This window comes from Castanea sativa, chromosome 1 (assembly GCF_040712315.1).
Source record: "Castanea sativa cultivar Marrone di Chiusa Pesio chromosome 1, ASM4071231v1".
Classification (NCBI taxonomy): Eukaryota; Viridiplantae; Streptophyta; class Magnoliopsida; order Fagales; family Fagaceae; genus Castanea; species Castanea sativa.
In genome coordinates, this window is record NC_134013.1 from 89,895,288 (window position 1) to 89,918,798 (window position 23,511).

At 33.9% G+C, this 23,511-nt stretch overlaps 3 protein-coding genes across 3 annotated transcripts; 1 reads left to right on the forward strand and 2 right to left on the reverse strand.

The window, feature by feature from the left end:
• Nucleotides 1-1,538: 1,538 nt before the first annotated feature.
• Nucleotides 1,539-4,858, forward strand: LOC142619654 (ras-related protein RABA2a). The gene is made up of 2 exons (XM_075792862.1): nucleotides 1,539-1,912; nucleotides 4,190-4,858. Exons 1-2 carry the CDS (start codon nucleotides 1,748-1,750, stop codon nucleotides 4,670-4,672), a joined length of 648 nt encoding a protein of 215 aa, XP_075648977.1. The 5' UTR covers nucleotides 1,539-1,747; the 3' UTR covers nucleotides 4,673-4,858.
• Nucleotides 4,859-7,247: 2,389 nt separating this feature from the next.
• On the reverse strand, nucleotides 7,248-12,217 carry LOC142619664 (ras-related protein RABD1). The gene is made up of 8 exons (XM_075792874.1): nucleotides 12,038-12,217; nucleotides 11,871-11,943; nucleotides 11,627-11,674; nucleotides 11,254-11,301; nucleotides 9,795-9,866; nucleotides 8,739-8,894; nucleotides 8,034-8,137; nucleotides 7,248-7,474 (listed from the first exon to the last, which is right to left on the reverse strand). Exons 1-8 carry the CDS (start codon nucleotides 12,049-12,051, stop codon nucleotides 7,384-7,386), a joined length of 606 nt encoding a protein of 201 aa, XP_075648989.1. The 5' UTR covers nucleotides 12,052-12,217; the 3' UTR covers nucleotides 7,248-7,383.
• An 8,664-nt stretch (nucleotides 12,218-20,881) lies between these two features.
• LOC142606039 (glucuronoxylan 4-O-methyltransferase 1) lies at nucleotides 20,882-22,545 on the reverse strand. The gene has a single exon (XM_075777451.1). It carries the CDS (start codon nucleotides 22,241-22,243, stop codon nucleotides 21,371-21,373), a length of 873 nt encoding a protein of 290 aa, XP_075633566.1. The 5' UTR covers nucleotides 22,244-22,545; the 3' UTR covers nucleotides 20,882-21,370.
• Nucleotides 22,546-23,511: the final 966 nt, after the last annotated feature.

The window sequence follows — 23,511 nt, forward strand, 5'->3', positions numbered from 1 at the left end:
TTTACCACAATTTGCATATGTGTGTGTGTATATATATATATATATATATATATATATAGAGAGAGAGAGAGAGAGAGAGAGAGAGAGAGAGAGAGAGTTCTCAAATTATTAAGGAATAAAATAACAACATTTACCACAATTTGCATATGTGTGTGTGTGTGTATATATATATATATATATAGAGAGAGAGAGAGAGAGAGAGAGAGAGAGAGAGAGAGATTTCTTTGCATGGCCCTATTTGGGACTAATGTCGTCAGGCCTAAACCCTTCATCTAGCTCATATTTTTAATTAATAAATTAAAAATTCTATGTCATAACACGCGGAGTACATATTTGATAATAAATATAGAGACAATATTTTTTTCAAACAAAAATTCACAACTATTAACATAACTCATTGTAATTAGGAAAAGGGCTTAGCCGCCTAGGTTCAGTGCATCTTGTACACTAGACCCGATGGGATGTTGTCATGTGGCAATTCCTGGATACATGACAACATCCTATCTAGTCTAGTGTACATAACATTAAACCCAAGTTGAACTCTTATAATCAATACATATAGTATTAGTAACAGATTCCAAATAACTCAATTACTAAACTTTTTTGTTACCAAATAAGGTATTCAAGTTTGAAATTTCAAACTCCATTAATATCTAAAATCAACTGGTATTATCATGTAATAAACCTTACAAATTTAAATCATATAGTCTATTATTTTTCTAAGCGAGGTTATTAACACAATGTTTTATATTTTATTTTTACTAAATCTTCTATACTATTAATAACATGATTTTTCGTTTGGATTTCAATATTTTGCATACTAAAATACCCTTACCTAAATTCTTAAACTCTCTAAAATACCCCTTATCTTTTAGTTAAATAATTTTAAATTGTTATAAAAAAAATGGTTAAAAAACACAAACTAAATTAAAAGAGTAGTTTAGAGGGTGTTTAGTAATGTTGTTTGTATTTTATAAAAATACATGTGAGTAAAAAAATGTATAAAAATACATATAATATTGTTTAAAAACTGAAAATTGTTGCACAAAATCAAGTACAAAACGACCCCTTCTACTTAAGTTTTACATTTTATCTTTTATTTTCTCCATTCAGCCTAAAACTTAAAAACTTATCTCTATCTCACTTTTAAACATTATAAAACTAAAAAAAAAAAAAAAAAGAGCACATTGCATACTCTTTGAAAAATGAGTCTAGTATTTAATATAATGTTCAATCATAGATGGTGTTAACGAAATAATGATTTTGAAAAAAAATTTGCTTACTAGGTTTACTCTATATTTAATTGGCTAGAAAATCTTGCATTTACGTGGTCAAAGAAAAGCTTAAAAACTTTTCAAAAATGTGGATTCAAAATGTTTTCTTATTAGAAAAAAGAAAAAAAAGAGACAGAAAAATTAGCTTTCCCTATTTGCCCACAACAAAGCCTCAAAGTAAGGTGGACCCCAGCAAAAAGACAGGGTATTTGGGTCAAATAGATCAAAGCCAAGGTGAAAAACATAAAAAAAAAAATATCCGACACAAGCAAAAAACCATTTGATTTTTCCAAGACTTCACTTCAACTTCTTCAACTTTCAACTTCTTTCTATCCCCTTCTTCTTCTTCTTCTTCTATTTTTCTTCTCTTCAGAGACCAATTCCTTAAACAACTTGTAGTAATTCTATTTTTTCGTTTCTTATACAAATTTTAGTTTTCTTCGAAGTTTAAATTTTTTTTTAGAGAGAAAAAGATGGCTAGGAGAGCAGATGAGGAGTACGATTATTTGTTCAAGGTTGTATTAATCGGCGATTCTGGAGTTGGGAAATCGAACTTGCTGTCCCGATTCACTAGGAACGAGTTTTGTTTGGAATCTAAATCCACCATTGGAGTCGAATTTGCTACTCGTACCCTCCAGGTTTAGTTTTATATTTGTATATATACACATAATTTGTGTCTTTCTCTGTAATTTGGATCTGGGATTTGCTTATAGTCTTACTCTTTTTTAGTATTTGTATGGATATATGCTTGTGTTTATAGTTATGATATGGGATTTGTTTAAATTTTGAATTTTTTAAGTCCACAGACTATACTTTGGAAATGGGATTTGCTTAAATTTTGAATATATTTCAGTGTATATATGCGTATGTGTTAAATGTGTATGTTTAATTTGGATCTGGGATATGCTGAAAGTTTTAGTCTTTTTTAGTTACTGTTTGCATATTGTTTGTGTGTGCGTGTATAATTTGGATATGGGAATTGTTTAAAGTTTTTAATTCTTTTTAGTACACAGAGTATACTTTGGAAGTGGGATTTGATTAAATTTTGAATCTTTTTTAGTGTATAAATGCATATGTGTTTGTTTGTGCATAATTTTGATATGGGATATGCTTAAATTTTGATTTTTTTTAATACACAGCATAATTTGGAAATGAGATTTGCTTATATACACATAATTGTGTGTTTTTCTGTAATTTGGATCTGGGATTTGCTTATAGCTTTACTCTTTTTTAGTAGATGTATGGATATATGCTTGTATTTATAGTTTTCATATGGGATTTGTTTAAATTTTGAATTTTTTTAGTCCACAGTATGCCTTGGAAATGGGATTTGCTTAAATTTTGAATATGGTTTAGTGTATATATGGACATATGTTAGATATGTGTGTGTAATTTGGATCTGGGATATGCTTAAAGTTGTAGTCTTTTTTAGTAACTGTATGCATATTGCTTGTGTATGTAGTGTATAACCGTAAAACTATTGAGAGGGTTCTGAGGTGGGGTGTTATTTGAATCTTTTTTAGTAATTCTGTGGTGCATAAATATTTACATATGCGTGTGTAGGCATGTGCATGCCAGCATGTAATTTGGATTTGAAATTGGCTTAATTTTTTATTTTTTTTTTAAAGTAATACTATGGTGGTTTGTGTGTAATTTGGATCTGGGTTTGGAGGAAGTGGTCCAAATGGAGCTCTTCTGTTTGATTTGAGCAATTAGTTTCTAATCTTCTGTGAATTGAAAATGGGTTAAGTTGTGGAATGTGGACAAATATTGTGAATTTTCTCTTAATTTCCATTTTTGTATTAGATTCCCTTAATTCTCCATTTTAAAAGGTGTTAATTTATTTTGTTCCCTAGCTAAGTCATTTTGAAGTTGTCATTAGGAAAGCATTTATTTTGTAGTTTAGAATTGAGTGGGATTTTCCTTTACAAACGATTTGATATGGAGAATTTAGTTGCATGGCCATACTCCCAGTTAAAGTTTGTTTTGATTAGAGATTGAGGATCATTGTTAAAAAGTAACAGAAGAAAGAGAAAAGGGGGGTGGGAGATGTTAATGGGCATGGTGGAAGTACTTCTCACCAAATGCTTGCAAGATCTTAGTTTTTAAACTAATCCTGGTGCCTGCATTTTTCCCTTATGCATTCAATTGGCAATGTTCTGTTTCATTTTAGCCCAGCTCAACCCATTGTTAGCATTTGTTACATGAATAGTAGAGTTTGTTAGTTTTCTGGCTACCTTACTGGTTGATTTTAGTTTAGAGTGCTTACCAATTCTGCTCCCACATTAAGGCATTCCCATGAGAGTGCTGATCCAGGAATACTGAATGATTCTGCCAGTTTTAAGCACTGTTCTATGATTTACAACCAATTCTTGGACTAGAAACCAACTCCCAAATTCTAAAGGCTTCCTTTTTCATCATTCATTAATGTTTTGACTAGCTTCACTAAAAGTCTTTGGCGGTGTACTACCAGGAGTCCACAGACTACCAATATTTGTGATATCCGTGGGTCTTTGATGTCAATATCTTCCCATTTTCACATACATTTTATCTTGTTGCCAGTGAGCAATGAGCATATACAACAACGACCAAACCTTATAAATTTTGAGATTAGCTATGGATCCTCAACAAATTAGTCAAGGCCGGCCACAAATATTCTCTTATGTCATTCTATTCTATCCAAGCAATGGATTGTAATTTTTCCTTCTATTAATGTTAGTAGTGAAGAAGTTTGATGAAGCCCAACTGTCAAGAGGCTTTGGTTTGATTTGTGAGATCTCATTCTTTTCACTGCTCACTTCATAATGCGCTTTCAAAATGTGTCCTGTTAAATCCATCTAGTCTGATGTTTTATGTTATATGAAATCAGCTTTTTATTGCATGTCTTTACACCACAAAGTTTTTTTCCTTCTCAGGTTGAGGGAAGAACTGTGAAAGCTCAGATATGGGATACTGCAGGACAGGAGAGATACCGAGCAATAACAAGTGCTTACTATAGGGGTGCCCTTGGAGCTCTTCTTGTGTACGATGTGACTAAACCAACAACATTTGAAAATGTGAGCCGGTGGTTGAAGGAGCTCAGGGACCATGCTGACTCCAACATTGTGATCATGCTAATCGGCAACAAGACTGATTTGAAGCATCTCCGAGCAGTTGCAACCGAGGATGCCCAGGGTTATGCTGAGAAAGAAGGCCTTTCGTTCATTGAAACGTCTGCTCTTGAAGCAACAAATGTTGAGAAGTCTTTCCAGACAATTCTTGCAGAGATTTACCGGATAATTAGTAAGAAGTCACTTGCATCGGATGAGCCAGGACCTGCTAGCATCAAAGAAGGAAAGACCCTAGTAGTGGGGGGATCAGAGGAAAATACCAAGAAGCCTTGCTGCTCTTCTTCCTAGGGATGGTTATGATTTATATAGATTACTTGTTTTCCCTCCTATGCTTTTCCCCCTTCTTGTGGGTTGTTTCATTTTTTGTTCTTTGTTTTAAAAATATGATTAAACTGCATTTTGTTGTGACATCAGGATTTATAATGATTTCTTTATGGGTGCGCTTAATGAGATATATTTGAGGTTCTTTGCAAATCCAGTTATGAATAGAATAGTTTTAATTTCTCAATTCTATACATATTAAGTTCCCGTCTGGATCCCACGTCCAGCGATCACGTTCTACGTTTTTGCCCTTTTTTTATTTTTATTTTTAGGAGCGCCTCTTGTACTGTTTATGGGACCATGTTTCATGAACAGTGCATTAAAGTAAGCTACAGTGATTTCAATTGTGAACAATAATCTAAATTTTTATAATAAAAAAAATTGTTTTCAACAATAAGTTTTCAGCAAAATAAGTGGTATTTAAACGGATATTAAACTATAGATTTTTCAAAGAAAAAAGGATTAGAATGTGAATAAGAATTATTTGTGACAAAATATATAAACCGAAGCTAGTTTAGAATTGAATTAGTTTTTGTTTATAACTAATTCATCTCATCATCGGGATCGATAGTTTTAGGTGTATAATACTCAGATTTGGACGGAATAAAAGATTATCAAAACAATGAAAAGCACTTTCATAGGAAAATTTTCATTGGCACAAAGTTTTTGATTTATTGTGGAAATGATGTACCAGAATGTTTTTGTTATCAAAATACGTTCTCGCCAGTCATAGGTTAACTCATGCATCTCTCGTGCACAACCAGATCCAATTTTTCTTCTACTCAATTTGAAGAAAATTTCATAGTCACGGGTTTGAGTAAACAATTTGGACGAACAGAACTTCCTCTTAATTAGAAAAATATTGAATGGAGAAAATTTCCTCCAAACTCAAATTTAAAGAACTTTTTCAATCCATATTGTGATGATTAAGAACATAGTAATTAAATCCAGACCGGAGGTTGACCTAATCTATGAGTTTGGTCACTAGGTTACTCGTTTAACCAGTGTGTCAACGGTCAAACCACATGATTAAATAAAAATATTTTAAATATTATATATATATATATATATATATATATATATATATAAGTTCGAGAAATCAAAGCATAAATATGTAAATTAAAAAAAAAATTTATATATATATATATATATGCCTAAGTTAAACTCACTATTATAATTCAAAATCAAGGTTTCACAGTAATAGCATTAAGAATTCTATAAAATTTACAAGCAAGATAAACCAATATTATAAAATTGCAATAAAGTTTTTGCTAAATAAAATATTATTACATGTCTTTAAATTCTACATATTTTTTAAAAAAGCAACCTCAAACTACGGAAATAAAAGAAGAGAAAAAAAATGTTAAAAACTTAAACTTAAAGCAATAAACAAATAAAACACAAAAAAAAAAAAAACTTAAAACAAAAGAAAAGAAAATAAGGCTTAAACAATAAACTATATAACATATACTAATATGCTCGTACCTATGTGCCAATTAGCTATGTGAAACTAAATAGTGATTTGTTCATAACAAAAAAATTGATGCACAATTGCAAGTTTGGGGAACTAAAATTATGAAAAGTGATGGGTAGAGTCGCATGGATCAACAGAGAAGTGATAGAATGGTGCAATTTTTATATTTACCTAGGTTTTCCCTTATTTAAATTACCATATTATCACACATTAAACAATAAAGAAGTCAATGAGATAGACCTATTAATGCAATTTTGTACAATTCACAAACTCAGTTGGATCATTAAAACCCAATTAGGTCACATGGTTTGCTTGAAGTCCACCAAGTTTTACCGATTTCGACTAGGTCTTGTGCACATCGGATCCAATTGATGACCCAGACCGGTCTATGTGTTGAGTCACCAGGTTACTAGTCTGACCGGCCAGATCGGGCCTGGCCAAGTTTAATAACACTTTTTTTTTAGTAAACAGTAATACTTTTTAAAAGTTTAGAACATACATGAAAATAGTAATATTAGTGTTTTAAACCGGGTTTATAATACATTATTTAACTAGAGTACAACTACCAAATGACCTAACCTTTGTAGTTATAGACACGAAAATAATAATATTAGTGTTTTAAATCAGATTTATAATATATTATTTAATCAGAATACAATTACAAAGGTTATTTGTAATTGTAAACTGAAATTATAAATAGCGGACATTAAACACACCCAACTAATGTAGATTCACACCCCTTCTTTTTTTTAGTTTAATTATAACACTGATTAAGAAGACTATTTCCGTATATTCATTTTAATAAGTATGTTTGCCGAAAGACTTTGAATCCATGACTTCACAAATTAGAGTTCATTGTATCGATTAAGTGTTCATTTGATTAAAATCATACATTAATAATCATTTGAATTGTCAAGTAGTGGAGAACTTTAAAAAAATCCGCCTAATAGGTTTGATAGAAAATTCTGTAAATGTTTGTATGCAAACCTCCATTTGGATGGATTCTTCCCTAACTGAAGAAGTGGCTAGAAAATTTTCTGATGGCTATGAGCAATTGTTAGAAATCCATTTTCCCAAACAGAAGTAACTAAGTCAGGATTGAAGTAGGCATATTTAACAGTTTTGATAGATCCATATGAGAGTACAGCCAACATAGTTTCACTGTCCTGCAATCTTAACAGAAAATAAACATTACAAAGCATAGCTAACCACAGCAGTTGCTGTTCTGCTGAATTGGCTGCCCCTGCATTTGAACAGTTCCAGTTGACTTGTTTGCAGTTGGTTGGTTTCCCATTCTGCAAAATATAAAAATCATTAAAAGCAAAAATATTGAAAATTTAATCATATGGATCAGAAATAAGGAGACAAATTGAAATATTATAGTAATCGGTATGAGATCACTCCATTATCCTACAGAAAATGCAAGAAACCTACACAGCAGTGGAAAATACACCATATGATATTTATAATGACAGTTTCTCTATGGTTTCAATTACAATTATTTCATATCTATCAAAGAGTTTCAAAGTTCATTTTATTGGTCCGATTTGCAATAACAAGATGGAGGGAACCATTATCTCCACTCTCTAACCCAAAAGTAAAAGAATAATGCCAGGTACAAAATGTTTTTCACAAAATCAGGATTTGCAATATTGGTGACTCCTCTCTTCAGGGTTGTTCAAAATTAGTTGCCAGTAAGATATTTATACACATGTTTTAAATTAATATTTTAAAATGGAAGTGATTAGGATATTATTAGAAATATAAGGGATTTTTCATGTATCTGATACAGAATTCTGGTAAAAAATATCATATCATCTAAAATAGGGGAAGTAGGAAGACTAGAGGTTTTACTTCTTCTTGATCTCGCCAGCCATGGTTAAGAAAGCTTGCTCCACATTGATTGAGTCTTTAGCACTTGTCTCAAGGAAAGGGATTCCGAGCTCATCTGCGAATGCCTGCATTTCATTTAGGCACAGGGGAGAGAATGAAGTTAAATGCAAATAAGCAGCAAGAAAAAAAATAATACCCTTGATTTCCTGTGTTTCCTCCAATATATTATATTTTGTGCAGAACTGGGCGCATCTGCCACTAAATTGCAATATGTAAACCAATGAACATACCATTTCTGGTTAGAACTCAAATCACACAGATCATGAATTACGATGTTACTGTGTCTGTGCTTCTTAGATACACACGCACACACACATTCGTGTCCAAGTTTTTCATAAAATGTTGTGTTTCCGTGTCCAAACTGTGACTTCTTTTTGGCTATAGGCCATTCACACCCTTTTTGAATGGGGAGGAATTCTTCTCCTACCCACCACTCTTCCTTGTGTTGTGTCATATGCACACACATAAATACACATATACACGTGTGCACATGCAAGTCAGTTTTATCAAGGGCTTATAAGGAACAAGTTTCTTGCATTTGTATGCAGAGATCCCAATTTGGCTTATAAACACTGGATGTGCTTGGTAAGCAGAAACTCACCAAATAAATAACACAATTCATACTATCTTAACTTAATAGTAAGAGTTAAGGCAGTTGATCTATACCTTGGCTGTTTGTGTGTCCACAACCTTGTTCTCAACCAAATCACACTTATTCCCAACTAGAAGCTTGCACACACTATCATTTGCATATCTATCAATTTCATTCAACCACTGCTTGACATTGTTGAAACTCTCCTTCTCAGTAACATCATAGACAATCTGTCACAGTCCAATACATGTAAGATTTCTCAGGCAGGTACAATGATAATTACAAAGAAAAACTATGCTAACTAAAAAAGAACTTTCTGATGCCTGTTGAACCAGGATACTTACGTGCCCTAAATAGTGCTGAGGTTTGAAAATGTTGCAAAATCAAGGTTTCCAATATCACAAGTTGCTTATAATTATAAATACTGGGTTCAAACACCCCATCACCCCCCCCCCCACCCAAGTGCCAACAAAAAAGGGGAAAATAAAAGAGTCCAACTTTATAAAATACTTTGCTTCAGAGAAAAAAAAAGAAAAAGGAAAAAGTGAAATAGGAGTGTCAGTAAAGCGTCAACAAAATGTGCAGAAACAAGCATGGTATTAAGTTATATTAACAGGTAACATGAGAAACGCTAAAAGATGATTAATCAATTACTCAGTACTTAAAAACAAATATCATACAGTCTATTTAATTAAACTAACTAAGCCTTAGTCCTTCCATTTATGCAACTCAGTCCTAGATGACCCTATTTAGGGCTGTATGCTCATTTATCTGTGCTTGGGAGTTGTTATGCAAAAAAAAAAATGACACTGAAGCACGATATAGGCTAAGTTTATATGATACTTAATCATTTGCGAAGGAGAACAAATAAACAAGAACATTCAAGATGCTGTCTAAAGTGCCTATGGCTATAAAGATCAAATGTAGATCCAGCAATTATGTACAATAATAAAACTACAATAACTTTAAAACTGATAGATTCAAATACAGGGATGGACATGAATGCAACAACTAGCAAACAAGAATTCTGGCAATGGCCTCACATTTATCCAAAAATTATACAAGCTGCATGCAAGATCTATTGGAGCAAAGTTTCTCACACAAGAAGGCAAAAGGCAATAAATTCTTACAATTATCCCATGTGCTCCTCGGTAATAACTGCTTGTTATAGTCCTGAACCGCTCCTGTCCAGCAGTATCCCACTAAAAGTACAGGAAATGAAAAGGTAATATTAATTGTAAGTGGAACGAGGATGTTGAATCCTTAACATAAAATGCCTGTCTACTAGTAAAAGTTCCACTGGGAAATTGGAATAGAGAAGCATGCAAATATTTAGGCATGGCATTTCTATTGCTCCATTTATTCTGATAAGTGAGTTTTGGACCCAATGGAGGGGGAGGGGGAGATTTGAACTTGCGACCTTAGCTTCATGAGGTGTGGTCCCTAGCCGACCGTGTTTACCCCCGGTGTATATTGCTCCATATTTTGTACATAATATTTTTTGAGAAAGTAAATGATTCAGGAGCATAAAAGCACAGGAACGGGTTCCTTATGTAATTTCCAGCTTCTTTCAGATCATAACTTCTATTTTAGTAGGGGTATTTTAGAAATCTTGCAAAATCTGGCAAAAGCCTGTTTATGGTCTTATAAATTGATAAAATCGTGACAAGCATTTTGGGACAAAGGTCTTATTATTGTTGTTGTTGAAATGGGTTAGCTTATTTATAGGTTTGATTAGATACCAAGGGGAACAGGCATGTCAGATCATAATAGTTATTAGGTTTTCTTAGCATGATCAATGAATTTATTTGGAGGGCAATTGACCTCAAGTATGGTTTTCAGGCAAAGCCTTGTGGGTAAGGGCCATTTCCAGCTCTTTCTTGCTTGTGTGAGCTCTGTGTCAATCTATTCTCAGCTACTGCATCTCTCCCTCTCCTTTTGTGATAAAAAAATTCACTTTGGAATAACTATTCCTAAGGTGTAAATTTTCTGGAGCATTTGAGATCAGGTTATGGTTTTTAATTAAATTTATCTTGCTAGACTGGCACCTGATAGTAAAATCAGCAATCAGACACAAAGGAGAGTTTTATATGAATTAGTTCTTTCCTTAAATTTGGGGTTCCGATCTCAATCTGAAACCTTAATGTAGAGTAGGTTAAATTCAAGCCTACTATTGCAATGCTTGACCTATAATAGATCTCAAGCCAGAAAATCTTAGTATCCCTTGTTAAATATATCATAGCCTAGCACTGGAATTATGGCATGCAGCAAAAACAGAAACAATTTTTTTTGAATAAATACAGTTGCTTGGATTAACACAAACTAGGTAATTTCTGAACTCTGATGTATATGAATGATACTTTGAAAGGTGATCCAATTAATAAATTAATCATAAGTTTATACAGATCTCAATTAGACCAACTCCACCATCCAAAATTGCAATCAAAATTAAATTTTGCTAAAATCTCAATGCACCCACATGAACCCTTACTTATTTAGACTAAATCCAGAAACAACTTCTACTAAATTGCCCAACCATTGAATCAGAATAAAAAAAAAAAAAAAAAAAAAAAAACAGTTTCAACTCACAATCTGCAGCTTGATTGTCTTGCCATCCAGATCCACAGTTCTGATTTTCTGAAACATCCACCACAAAATTTCAAGTACTGACCCATACACAAACAAAATATAAACCCAAAACAAATACATACATACATACATGCATAAAACCCCATCATAAAGTTTTTAAAAAAATCATAATCACCCATTGTTAAACAAAATGGTTTAGATTATACTTCATCATCAGCATTTAATTAAACATTAATAAGGCACTGTTTTTGGCATTTATTTCAGGTAGTGATGATGTGGCAAATTCTAAACCACCCATTTAACAATAAATACTTAAAAACTTTCACACATACATGTATCATGTATGTAAGCATTTAGAGAGAGAAAGACTTACAAAATCAACTCCAATGGTACTTATGTAGCTATCTACATAGGAATCATCCTGAAAAATCAACAAAACACACTTAAAAATACAAACTTTAAGCACTAAATAACCAAATGAACAACAATCAAACTGAAACCCTAACAAATTCCATTAATTTAATACATAATCACCATCCAAATCACTAAAATTAACATTTTTTTTTTCTCTCTCAAAAAGCAAAATTAGAAACTGTGTAAGAAAAAAAAAAATTCACCGCAAATCTGAGCAGCAAGCACGATTTTCCGACGGAGGAGTCACCGATTAGCAAAAGCTTGAACAAATAATCACTACAAAAATCCAAAAAATAGAGAAGAAAATTAACGCACGTGTTTAAGTTGTGTTTGGAGAGAAGGAAAATGAGAGAGAAAATGATGGACTTACTATTCGTTGCTCATGATTGAGGGTTTGGAATTTTTTTTTTTTTTTTTGTGTGGATCGAAATGGAAACAAATTTTATAAAAAAAATTGAAAATTTGTGAGGGGGGTTTTAAGAAAAAGGAAAGAGTGTGTGTGAGAGAAAATAGTGGTGGAGGGCCTCACCTATAAATAATGATTGAAAATGATTTGCTTTTTGAGCACGATTTTTTATTTATATTTATTTATTTGATTTTGGATTTAGTTTTTTAAAAAAATAATTTATTGGATTGTGGTGTTGTGAAATTACTGATTTGTCCTTGGGTTTACGGGTGGGTGGGGAGAATGATGACCTGTACAATTACAAAACCCGGCATTGACCCGCCCCACCCGCCGGGCTTGACCTTCATTGTTTATAAATCATTTTTTCATTCTCTCCCTCCTTCCACGTTTAAAAATTAAAAAGAAAAATTAAAAACCCAATGCTTTATAGTGTTCTTCATTTCATATTAAAGCAATGCTACATTAAAAAAAAAAATTGATATTATATTTTACAATGTTTGTGTTGGCAAGTTTGTAGTAGTTCTCGTTTAGACTCGTCACTAATATCATTTATTTTTATTTACCACTAATAATCTATTGCATGAACAAGTGTTAAATTTTTTGTCCTGGTTTTTGGGTCTATAGACTTTCTCTTCGTATTAAGGGATGTCAATATATTATTTTGTATCTAACTTGCGACTCGTGAAATACAAGAGTGGAGTTGGTTAAGGACCTTAAGGTCGAGATGGGTTGATGATTTTTTTTCTTCCTTGATAGGGTGATTTCAATATTAATGAGATAAATGAAGAATAAAGAGTTAAAGACAATTATGAGAGTTTTAAGATAGATAGAATACAAGTGTTTTGAGAAAAGCAATAAAATATGTTGTAAGAAATATAACTTATATTTTTGTATAAATAATTTACATATATATTAAATTAAATCATTAACATAGATACCTATTCAAGCCTCATCTTTTCGAGGTTGAAAAAAGTATAGTTATGAATTCCATTTCCCTTCATTCAAAATGACCAAAAATTTTCATTTCAATTAGTTAACTGGTATGAACCATCCTCTATTACATCTCGTTCAAAATTTTGGCACATTCCACCCATTTTGCTCAATTCCATTAAATTCCACCTGGTATAGTGATTTCGGCCGTTATATAAACAAATCATTATTTTTTTCCTAAATCCATTTTTTTAATTACTTCACTTTATTTGTTGAGAAACTTTTATTACTTCACTTACATATGGCTTTTTATTATTACTTTCCTTCAACAATGTGTTTTTCTTGTTTACTTTACTCACATATAACATGACTTTTTTCTTCATTAATATTCTCACATGACAAGTTATATACTTACATTGTGTAATGATGATATTAAGCAGGTACATTAATTATTTGATTGAATTAATAATTTGATATGATATAGTATCATATGATGAAAACTTAGGTGTATATATACAAAGTGCGATGATGAGATTTTTTTTTTTGGAATTTTTTTTTTGAGAAATAATTACAACATGTTGCTAACCCCGCAGCTTGAACCCTTTTCCCCTAGACCTCCAAGCACTTTGTGCATGAAGAAATGTCAATTCAGCTACAAGGCCTTTGGGTTTAGTGTCATAATATTCCATTCATCTCAATTTTTGGACTACCCCTCCCCAAAATGAGAGCCTTAGAGCAGTCATTTTACACTGTCCTCTCAATTTTTTTTTTTTTTTTTTCATTCTTATTGCTAGTGCAGAATGAGCAAGATGTTTGAAACTCTTGGCCTAGAAAAAAAATCACAGATTCAACAAAAACTAATATATGAATTAAAAAAAGCAAAAAATAAAGAGAAAGTAACAAAAAAAATTGATCTACCAAAAATCATTATGAACCAACCATGAAACTTTATCTTCTTTCTAGGAGAGTATCATTTTGATGCGTGTCGGCAGAATTCTAGTATTAAGAGAATAAAAGTAGAAAGAAATGTGTATTGGTGTAGTTCTAGATTATTGAAATTGTTTTTATTTGAATTTCAATTGAATGTGCGGTGCTTAAATAAGGATATGTGGTAGTGATAAAATTTAAGGAATATGGATGAGAAGTTATAGTAATGGTTTTATAGTATGATTTTTTTCCTCTTCAAATTCAAAATAAAGAAAAGGAGATTTGAGAAGCAAAAACAAAAACAAAAATGTGAGATTAGGGATTTAAGGAAACCGGAAATTCAAAAAAAAAAAAAAAAGTGAGCTAAGGAATAAAGGAAACTGAATATTAAAAAAAAAAAACCAATAATTCTTGATAAAGTAAAAATAGAAAGAAAAAAAAAATGAAATGTGGTCGTGAAAGAAATATACAAAGTGGACTAGGAAGTTTTTTTTTTTTTTTTTTCAATTTTATTTTTGGATAAGTAGAGTTGTTTTGAAGACATGGGTTGGTGGTAGAGTGTCCTATTTTGTAAGTAGTGTTTTATGTGGAATTGAAGATGTATTTTTATTAGATTTTCCCTAAGTTTTGTCCATGTTAAATGTAGGAATCCAAGAAAGAAAATTTTAAAAGGAATCATGTGACGTTATTGGTCCTATTCCTAAAACATTTGTTGGGAAAGTCATTGGTTACTGGATGAGATATTTTCAACATTCAAAAAAGTTCACATCAAAGTAGAGAATCTTGTTATAGATATTTGTATGGGGAATGGTCCCAGGCCCATTGAGCCTTAGGCCCAGACGTTATGGTACAATGCATGATTCCATGCCTGTCGGATCCTTGACCTTGGGTCAGACGCACTTTAAGACCGAAGTTGAGCTTAAGTACCATGATAAGTCCAACCTGTCCAAAATGTATCAGAAATAAGCCTGTACCGATCAATTATAGTTTGATCGGGAACGTGCTTGCCGAGAACAGCCTATGTTCTCGGCAGCCTGGTATTGCCTTGGGGAGTATCGCTGCCGAGCAGTCTATTGGAGGTTGGAACCAGTTCTAATGCCATTAAACACCATTCCCAACAGAGTATCTTTTATTAGAAATGATGGGATTGGACTCCATCCACATGAGTGAGATCAAGAAATAATCATAACACTTCCACTCATTTTAAGCTATAAATGGGAGAATAGAATGAGAAGTGGGGGTTGACAGTTGGAAAGGAAAAATAAATAGTTGAAGAGGGAGGTATTACCACCAAAGGGAAAGCAACCCAGGGGGAAAGAAAGGGGAGTACGAGAGAACTAAAGGGGATTGTTGGGTCGCTTGGCGAGGAACTACTTTCAGTAGGAAACTCTTAACCCATGTTGATGTCCATTTTTGCAAATTCATACCTAAAAGCCTATGAGGAAGAAAGCCTAATAAGTTGCAAGACGCAAAAAGCCATAGGAGGAAAGCCCAATGAAAAGCAAGGTTTGAAGAAAGAAGTAGCGATCTACAGCAAAATACGAATCTGCTGCAGAATACAACTTTGCTGCAGGATACAATTCTTCAGCAGAATGACTTCAGCAAATGAAGTTAAATTGGGCCCAAGACCCTTTTGATCCAGTTAAAATTATTTGGCCCACAAAGGCCCAAATCTTTCTGTATAAAAAAGATAGGCGTGAAAGCTAATATGGAGAAGCACGGTGAAAAGAAACAAGGCACGACAAGAAGTGTCAGCAGCAGGAATCATGTGAAAGAAAGAAAAGTCAAACCAAAGAAAATGACAAATGCAGCATGAAATGCATGATAAAATAAGACAAAAAACACGCAGCAGGTAGAAACAGAACAAATCTGCTACGGCAGAAACGGCATGGGAGACAAAAACAGAAGATAACAGAACAAGCATAGAATGGCCGGGGCACCACCAACTTGTACCCAGCCAATACAAGGGAGGTGGGCCCACGGTCAAGAAGATTCAGAGGGTGTGGTTTGGTGGTGGGGGGAACAGGGGGTCTATATTTGGTTTCCTGCCATAGCTTCTTTTGGAAAAATGCCTTGCTAGGATGATATCTTACCCAAAAAAAGTAGCAGATGGTTGGGACCATCTGATGCATGCCATAGAGCTGGGTAGTGAGGCAACTCAATCCCTATCTGTTTGAACCTAGAGTAAAAGTATACAGCAAGAACAAAGAAAAATGAATTTTGTCGTGAATGAGTCAGGGTGCAGCAAACACAGTAGTCTGGGCAACCAATGGGTTAATGGGTAGTCTTGGATGAATGCCCACAAGAAACCAAAAATAATTGGTGAAGCCCTAGAGGTAAAAGGAAGAAATCCCATTGAATTTGCTAACTGTAAAATGAGAAGGAGGCAGTAAGCATAAAGGGGAACCGGAGGACCCAGAGAGAGAGGAAAAGAGGAGGAGGGAGGAAGCACGGGAGACCCAATGGGAAGGGGATCCAAGACAGGAAACACCAAAGGGAAAAAATCCAAGTGAGAAAAACAACTTACGGCAAGAGAGTAGTGAGGAAACTAAGAGTAAAAAAAAATCAAAAGGAGAGAAAGAAAGAAAATGGTAAAAAAAAGAGAGAAAACGTGACAGGAATAGGGGCATGCATCAATAGACCATCTTTTCCCTCCCTCTTAGCAAACCCATTCTTTGAAATCTCCAAAAGTGATAGCTAGTAGCCATTTAGGTCTATTCTCCAAAATGCACAACTTTGATGACAAAAACTTATGGCAGGAGCCTATGACAAGGTTGTTCAATTTGGGGTTTGGGTTCTTTCTTAGTTTACTTATTCTATGAAAAGACTCAATATTTGATTTTGATCACAAATATATTTGATTTCACTCATTAAAATTTATATCTATTGTATTTAGTTATTTTGCTGTAGCACTTTTTTTTTATTATATTTACCGTGTTAGCTACTATTCTAACTAAACATTTTCTACCGAAACTTTCTTCTTTATTTTTGTTGTTACGTGTTTAACTTTTGACCCATTATCCTGCCATAAGTACATATATACATATATTTTGTTCTCACGTTCTGTGCACCTGTATAAGTATATTTATGAATATGTTTATGTATATATTTGAGAATATGCTAACCCATATAACCTAACGTTTGCTCGATTGGTATTTTCCTTGGGTTTTAAATTTGTTTGTGTAGGAAGTAGAAAAGTTTTTCTGCAACAAAAAATGAAGAGTAGTCATTTATATTTCATGAGGCTTTATTGCACGACAGAAGACTTAAATGCATAGCAGACAGTTTTACTACACGGCAGACAGCTTTATTGCACAACATGAGGTTTTACAGCAGACAACTTTATTAGCACAGCAAATAACTTTGTTGCACAGCAGGAGGCTTTACAGCAGAAATTTTTATTAACACAACAGAAAGCTTAACTGCACGGCAAACAGCTTTATTAGCACGACAGAAAGCTTAACTTCATAGCAGACAGTTTTGTTGCACAGCAGAAGGTCTTACAGCAGGTAGCTTTAATTCACAGCAAACGACTTCTGCAGCAAACAGTTTTACTGCACGGCAGACAGTTTTACTGCATAGCAGAGAAGTTAGACCTGAGGCAGAAACTAGAGAAAAGTCAGGCCTGCGGCAGAAACTGGAGAAAGTTTCTTTCTGCGGATGAAATAGAGGATATGCCCACTTTGCAGCGTCTTCCCTTGGGCTTGGACTCATTGTTTGCGCACAAGCCGGACCAAGGAGGGTTGCTCTTGGACTGGTCCCAACTCTCTGATCTAGAAATCTTTGGGTCTAGTGTAGCGGCAGGCGGCCCAGCCCAACATTTGTAAAAAAGACCCACACAACCCACTGTATAAATAAATTTTGAGCCCAGTTTTGAGCGCAATCCACTAAACAGAATTTGGGTGCATACAATATTATTAGAGATATAGATATAGATTGAGTTCAAGTTACACCTGAAGTAACTTTAAGTAATGTTAAATCACTCAGTATTATTTTATTTTATTTTTTTTAGAAAACATTGTTTTTTTAATTGATTGCGAATTTTGACAAATTTACCGTTAGATTACATTATTTTCGTATATTCTCTAACCTTGCAAAATTTTAAGGTGATCAAAGATCAACGGTCACGTCATCAATCAATTATTTAAATTTAAGTTTTTTTCATTTAAAATAATATATAAAAGATGAGTTTATAGATTGAATTGTAAATAATATCTAATTGACATGCATGTTAAGAACATATAGAATATGTAATCTAATAGTGATATTTTCAAAATATGAATTCAATAACAAGTTATTGAGCATTATAACATTGTTTAGAGCTATATTATGTGTAATATATATATACGGTAAGTCTGAAATGTTACACCTAGACAGATTTCAAAATGTTCGTTCCAATGGGCAAACCAAAAGGTCCAAAACTGAATCCAAAATTGTACTTAGAATATTCCAAAAAACCTAGTTGAGGCAGTGCGGAAATTTTTTACCACCTCTTCTGTTTATTTCATTTTGTCAGCATTATTTTATTTGTTTGATAAATACTTTAACATCTCAGGGATAATAATAATTAATGATGCCGTTGTCTACATCTAACGTACATGAGCAATGACACGAAAAGTATATCACTCGTTTCCTTTTCTTTTTTTTTTTTAATAAAAAAAACTAAAACATTAATTATAATTCACTTGAGTGGCTTGCCTATATCACACGTGTTTTTGTTTTTTTTTTTAAATTAAAATTTTAGTAAATTATCTCATATAATAACGATGCGTGTACTGTAATTATGCTCTCATCACAAAGTTATCGACTTATCGTATTCACGGCAGTTAGGAAGTTGGAACAGCGAAAGTGTAACCGCTAACCTTATTTGTAGAATACTAGAATGAATATAGATATAGTATATTCCCTCTAACTAAGTGATAGCGTAAATACTTACCAAAAAAAAGTGATAGCGTAAATAATGGGTTGGATTAAAAATATATATATATATATGTACATATATATAAATAAATAAATAATGGGTTCCTTGCCACTGGGGTGGTGGTTTGTCTAGCCATCATTAGGCTTACTCCCAAGTAGTTTAGACGTGGATGATCCAAGTTTAAATAGTGTAATAAGAGGCGCTAGGGAAAAACCTCATGCCTTAAGCTCGGTTCAATGTCCACGATCACTAGTGCACGTGGGATTGGTAACATCAATGGCTCACTAGTATTCTGCTTGTATGCTCGAATTTAGCAAGTAAGATACTACTATTGTAACGTTCAGATAGAGAAGTCACTCTAATTGTTATCTCCTATTCTTTTCGTTTATTAAAAAAATGGTAAATAATGATTCCTAATACGAAGGGTTGATTCACAGTCAAAAGAATCAAAACAACATATCCACGGATATGACCAAAGTAAATTATTATTAAAAAAAAAAAAAAAAGGTAAATAATGGGTTCCTAATTCCAAGGGTTGATTCACAATCAAAAGACTCAAAACAACATATCCATCGATATGACCAAAGTAAAAGATTCATAAACCAACAGTTCTCAAATGTCGAGTAGAAATAATCCTAGAAGTTATGTGGCAGGCCATCAAAATGAATGAGCGGCCAAAATGAATGTTTATTGAGCTGGAAGCTCATTGGCACATAAATAAGCTCGTCTAATTTAGTGACTTCACCTACTACAAATGGTTTCTGAGAATGACAGAGCTGAAGGCAAAGTGGAATCCTCCCTCCTTTAGATTGGCCCAAAGTGAACCTAACCTAATGGGGCCATAAAAATTGAAGGATCCTTTATGGCAGCAGTAATGAGGGATTCCAAGGGTGAAATTCATGAAGTTTGAGCTCTTAAGCTAGTTGGGATGATTTTTGTGGCTGCAACATGTCAATCACTGAAAGGTTGGTTTTGTTGGACTCGAGTTTGTTTTGGGAAGTCAAGTTCGGAACTCATATTGATTTGAGGGTAGTTAGTGGCTACTATTGCACTTTTAAGCCTATAAAAAGATACAATGCCCAAAGCTTGAGAGAGAATGAATCTAAACAATTAAAAAAAAAAACAGTTGTTTACATTGACAGTTTATCTAGGGACCCCAAATTTTTCATGGACTATTTCACTTCTCACTCACATAGGGCTCACCATAACACAAAACAAAGGGGAGGGTGTGAAAAAACTGGTGAATCATTTGGTGTCAATAGACTTTTTCTTAAATTCAATGGTAAGACGTTAATAAAGTAATACAAATTCAACATTAAAGCAAGCACTTGAGGGTGAAAAGAATTATGAGTTCAACGTTAACATGATTTCAATTGTGAAATAACAGTGAAGTTTAACACATGTTCAGCAGTGAAAACACTAGTAAATTCAGCTGTAGTTAAACAATAAATTATCATGAGTTCACCAATAAAATTTTCATGTAATGAGAGTAAACATGAGTGTGATGAAAAAGAGAAGGTATGAAAAGTGTTGCACTAAAGTAAATTGCTCGAATCCCTTTGTCAATCATCACCAGCAAAATGAATGCAGGCTCTGTTAATAAACTTCAATTTGTGTCTTTCTTTTTTTGTAAAGATTTTTTAAAGAGTAGTTGTAATTGTAAAGTGAGGTTTTTGGAAAGGTATGTATTGTGTAGGGGCAGATTGCGTGAGATGGTTTTCTTGGTGCACCTCTTGTCTCTTTAAATAAGGTCATGAAGACTCCTTTATGAAAAGGAGGGAAAAGTGAGCAAGGGAGTGTAAAACATTGCATAGTTAGATCAGCACTTTGGGGCGTGCATAGATGTAATTATATCTGTGTTATCATAATGACAATACTACATAATGGTATGTCCTTTCAGTTTCTGCTCTAGATAGATTTATTAGATCTCCCATTTTGGATAAGAGAGAGAAGGGCATAAAAACTCAGAACTTTCAAACAAAAGGTATTGTAAAAGGAGTCAAGCAAGGCATAGCAATCCAGAGTAGTACTTTTTCACAGAAAATATTGATATTTATTTAGGCATCTAATACAAAAACAATAGAAAAATCCAGCAACCCAATTCTTCTCTGTTGCTCTTCACCTTAGGGCTAGTGTTTTTGGGTCCTGCATTGTAAGTAGTCAGGATGCCAATTTGATGATACTCTCGCTTCTGAGGGCAAGGGAGGCAACCCACTTGGGAAATCTACACCTTTCTGCTCTTATTTTAGTTCCATAAACTCTAATACAATCACGAGAACCCAAACAAAAACAACAACAACAACCAGGATGTAGTCCCAAAATTTGGGATGGGCTATGAATCCTCAATAGACTAGTGAAGGTTGATCACATGTATTATTTGGCATAGGCATTCAAAATTTAGCCCAATAGCATAGGAAACCTATATTCTTTTTTGTCATTGAAATTTCAAACATATTCAGCCAAATGTCCCTCAAAAGGATGAACATGGATCAGGCAAAAAAATACAAGTGGAAGAAAAATTATTGTGGGCAAAAGGGCTTGTCAGAGTCATCTCTGTGACTAGGAATAGTGAAATGCCTTATCCTGCCTACTTGTTTCTTCATGTACCCTTCACATAGAAATGCCTTGGAGAACTTATCCTCCACTTCCCTATTCACATCATGCACAAACACATCAGTTTCTCCATCTTCCCTATTCCTTGCCATCATCCCAGCTGTATATATAGCACTCATCCTTCCTGGTGCCTCCTCATAATAACCCGTTGGTGCATCAACCATAATCAAATCCCATTTTGTTTCATGAACTTCACTAGGCAAACCTTTCAAGGCAAGTTGACACATAGAGTATCTAGGATCACTAAGTGCTGTGCACTCAGGTCCCCTGCCAACTTCCATGAGGTTATTGGCCTGATTCACCTTGCTATCATAAGTGACATGATAGGACTCGAGCATGGGAAACCGGCGTCTGATTTGCTGTATCCATGCCTCATCTTCTTCGAGGAAAATAGTCCGGCCACCATAGTTGAGTACACTCCACATTAGGCTGTCATGGCCTAAGCCGAAAACCAAGAAGTTGCATGGTGACTTCTTTTCTAAGACTCTAGCTGACACTGATATTTCTTTCGGTGTTTGTTGTGGGGTGATGGTTGAAGTTGAGTAGTGGATGAGTGCTTGAGCTAGGCTGGGTGGGATCTTGGTGCAAATTGAGCAGTTTGCTGCTTTTGCATCTTTGGTAATACCGGAATCTTTGGGTTTGAAAGTTTGTGAAATGGGAGACTCACTTTGCACGGAAGTTGAAAAATTTGATCTTAGCACAAAGAGGAGGAAGAAAGCCGTAAAGACACCAAGAATGAGGAACTTAAGGTTGAGGATTGGGTGGGATTTAGGCCTCATTTTTTTTTTTTCTGGTCTGTTTTGAGTTTTTTTGAGGGTGAGAGAATTAGAGAAACACACTAAAATGAATTCAAGAGCTGGGTTTTGCTGGATTTGGTTCGGAAAATGGGGGGTAAAGATAGGGAATATGGAGCTTTGGGTGTTGGGGATGAATGCAAATTATATTTTGGTTTTGAATTGGAAGAAGATATGGATTGAGTTGAGGGGAAGAGAGGTGAAGGTAGTGCTATTATCCTATAATGCTTAGGGATGAAGGAAAGAAACACTGGCTGCTTGAAGAAGACAAGAGAGCTGCTAAGATTTTGGATGAAGCAAAATTTTAGTTGGTGGATCAGCAAGTTAGGTGGAGTTCCTGATTTTTATTTTATTTTATATTTCTGTTTCTTATTTTACTTCTATTCGTTGGCTAATCAATTGTGCAGTTTCGTTTTGTTTTGTGGCTTCTATCTTGAAGTAGGAGTTGGTAGACTAAGAATATTTTGGTGTGACGTTAAACTTACATGCAAAAAATGTGTATGGTCATATTGAAGCAAGCCTGATATGAATAAGGTAACAAGTCTAGGATTAATTTAAATGGAAGTAGTCTTTAAATCCCTTTTGGACAGCTATACTATAAGAGAGAGAGAGAGGGAGAGAGAGATTCTAAACGATTAGGGAACCAATTTAACTTTGACCTCAGGTGAGCAGGCATGTTGAGACCAGTCCCAATATGATTCTTACCAAAGCTATGTCAAGCATTTTCACCCCTAGAATGAAAGCCAGGAAGAAAGATTATTTCTTGGAACTTAAACTTGCTTCTGACTATCCAACACTTCATTGTGAGTTTTATTTGTTCACGTTCTTCTTTAGAGCCATGTCAAAGCAACTTGCGGTTAAACCAATCATTTTGCTTTCCTAATGAAACATTGCCAAAAGTCTGACTGGTCCTATAGCCAATGTACTGCTTTCCCAAATCAACTCAAGCCCCCAATTACCCTCTGAAACTGAAATTGTAGATTTGCATCATGATGTAGGATGGCAAGTCAAGTTCTGGTCATTGATTTATATCAGATTAACGGTTATTGTTTAAAGAGAAAAGTTCCCTGAGATTTTACTTCCATGATTTTTACCCCACAAAAACTCCAATTCGAAAATAAATGCACAGGAGAAAATTCGTGACATCACATATACCCTGAGCAAGATTTGCTTCAAATTGCACATAACCCAACCAGAAGGCCTGGTGCTCCAGAAATCCAGTTATTATTTATTGTATAAGGAGAGGTAAGTGG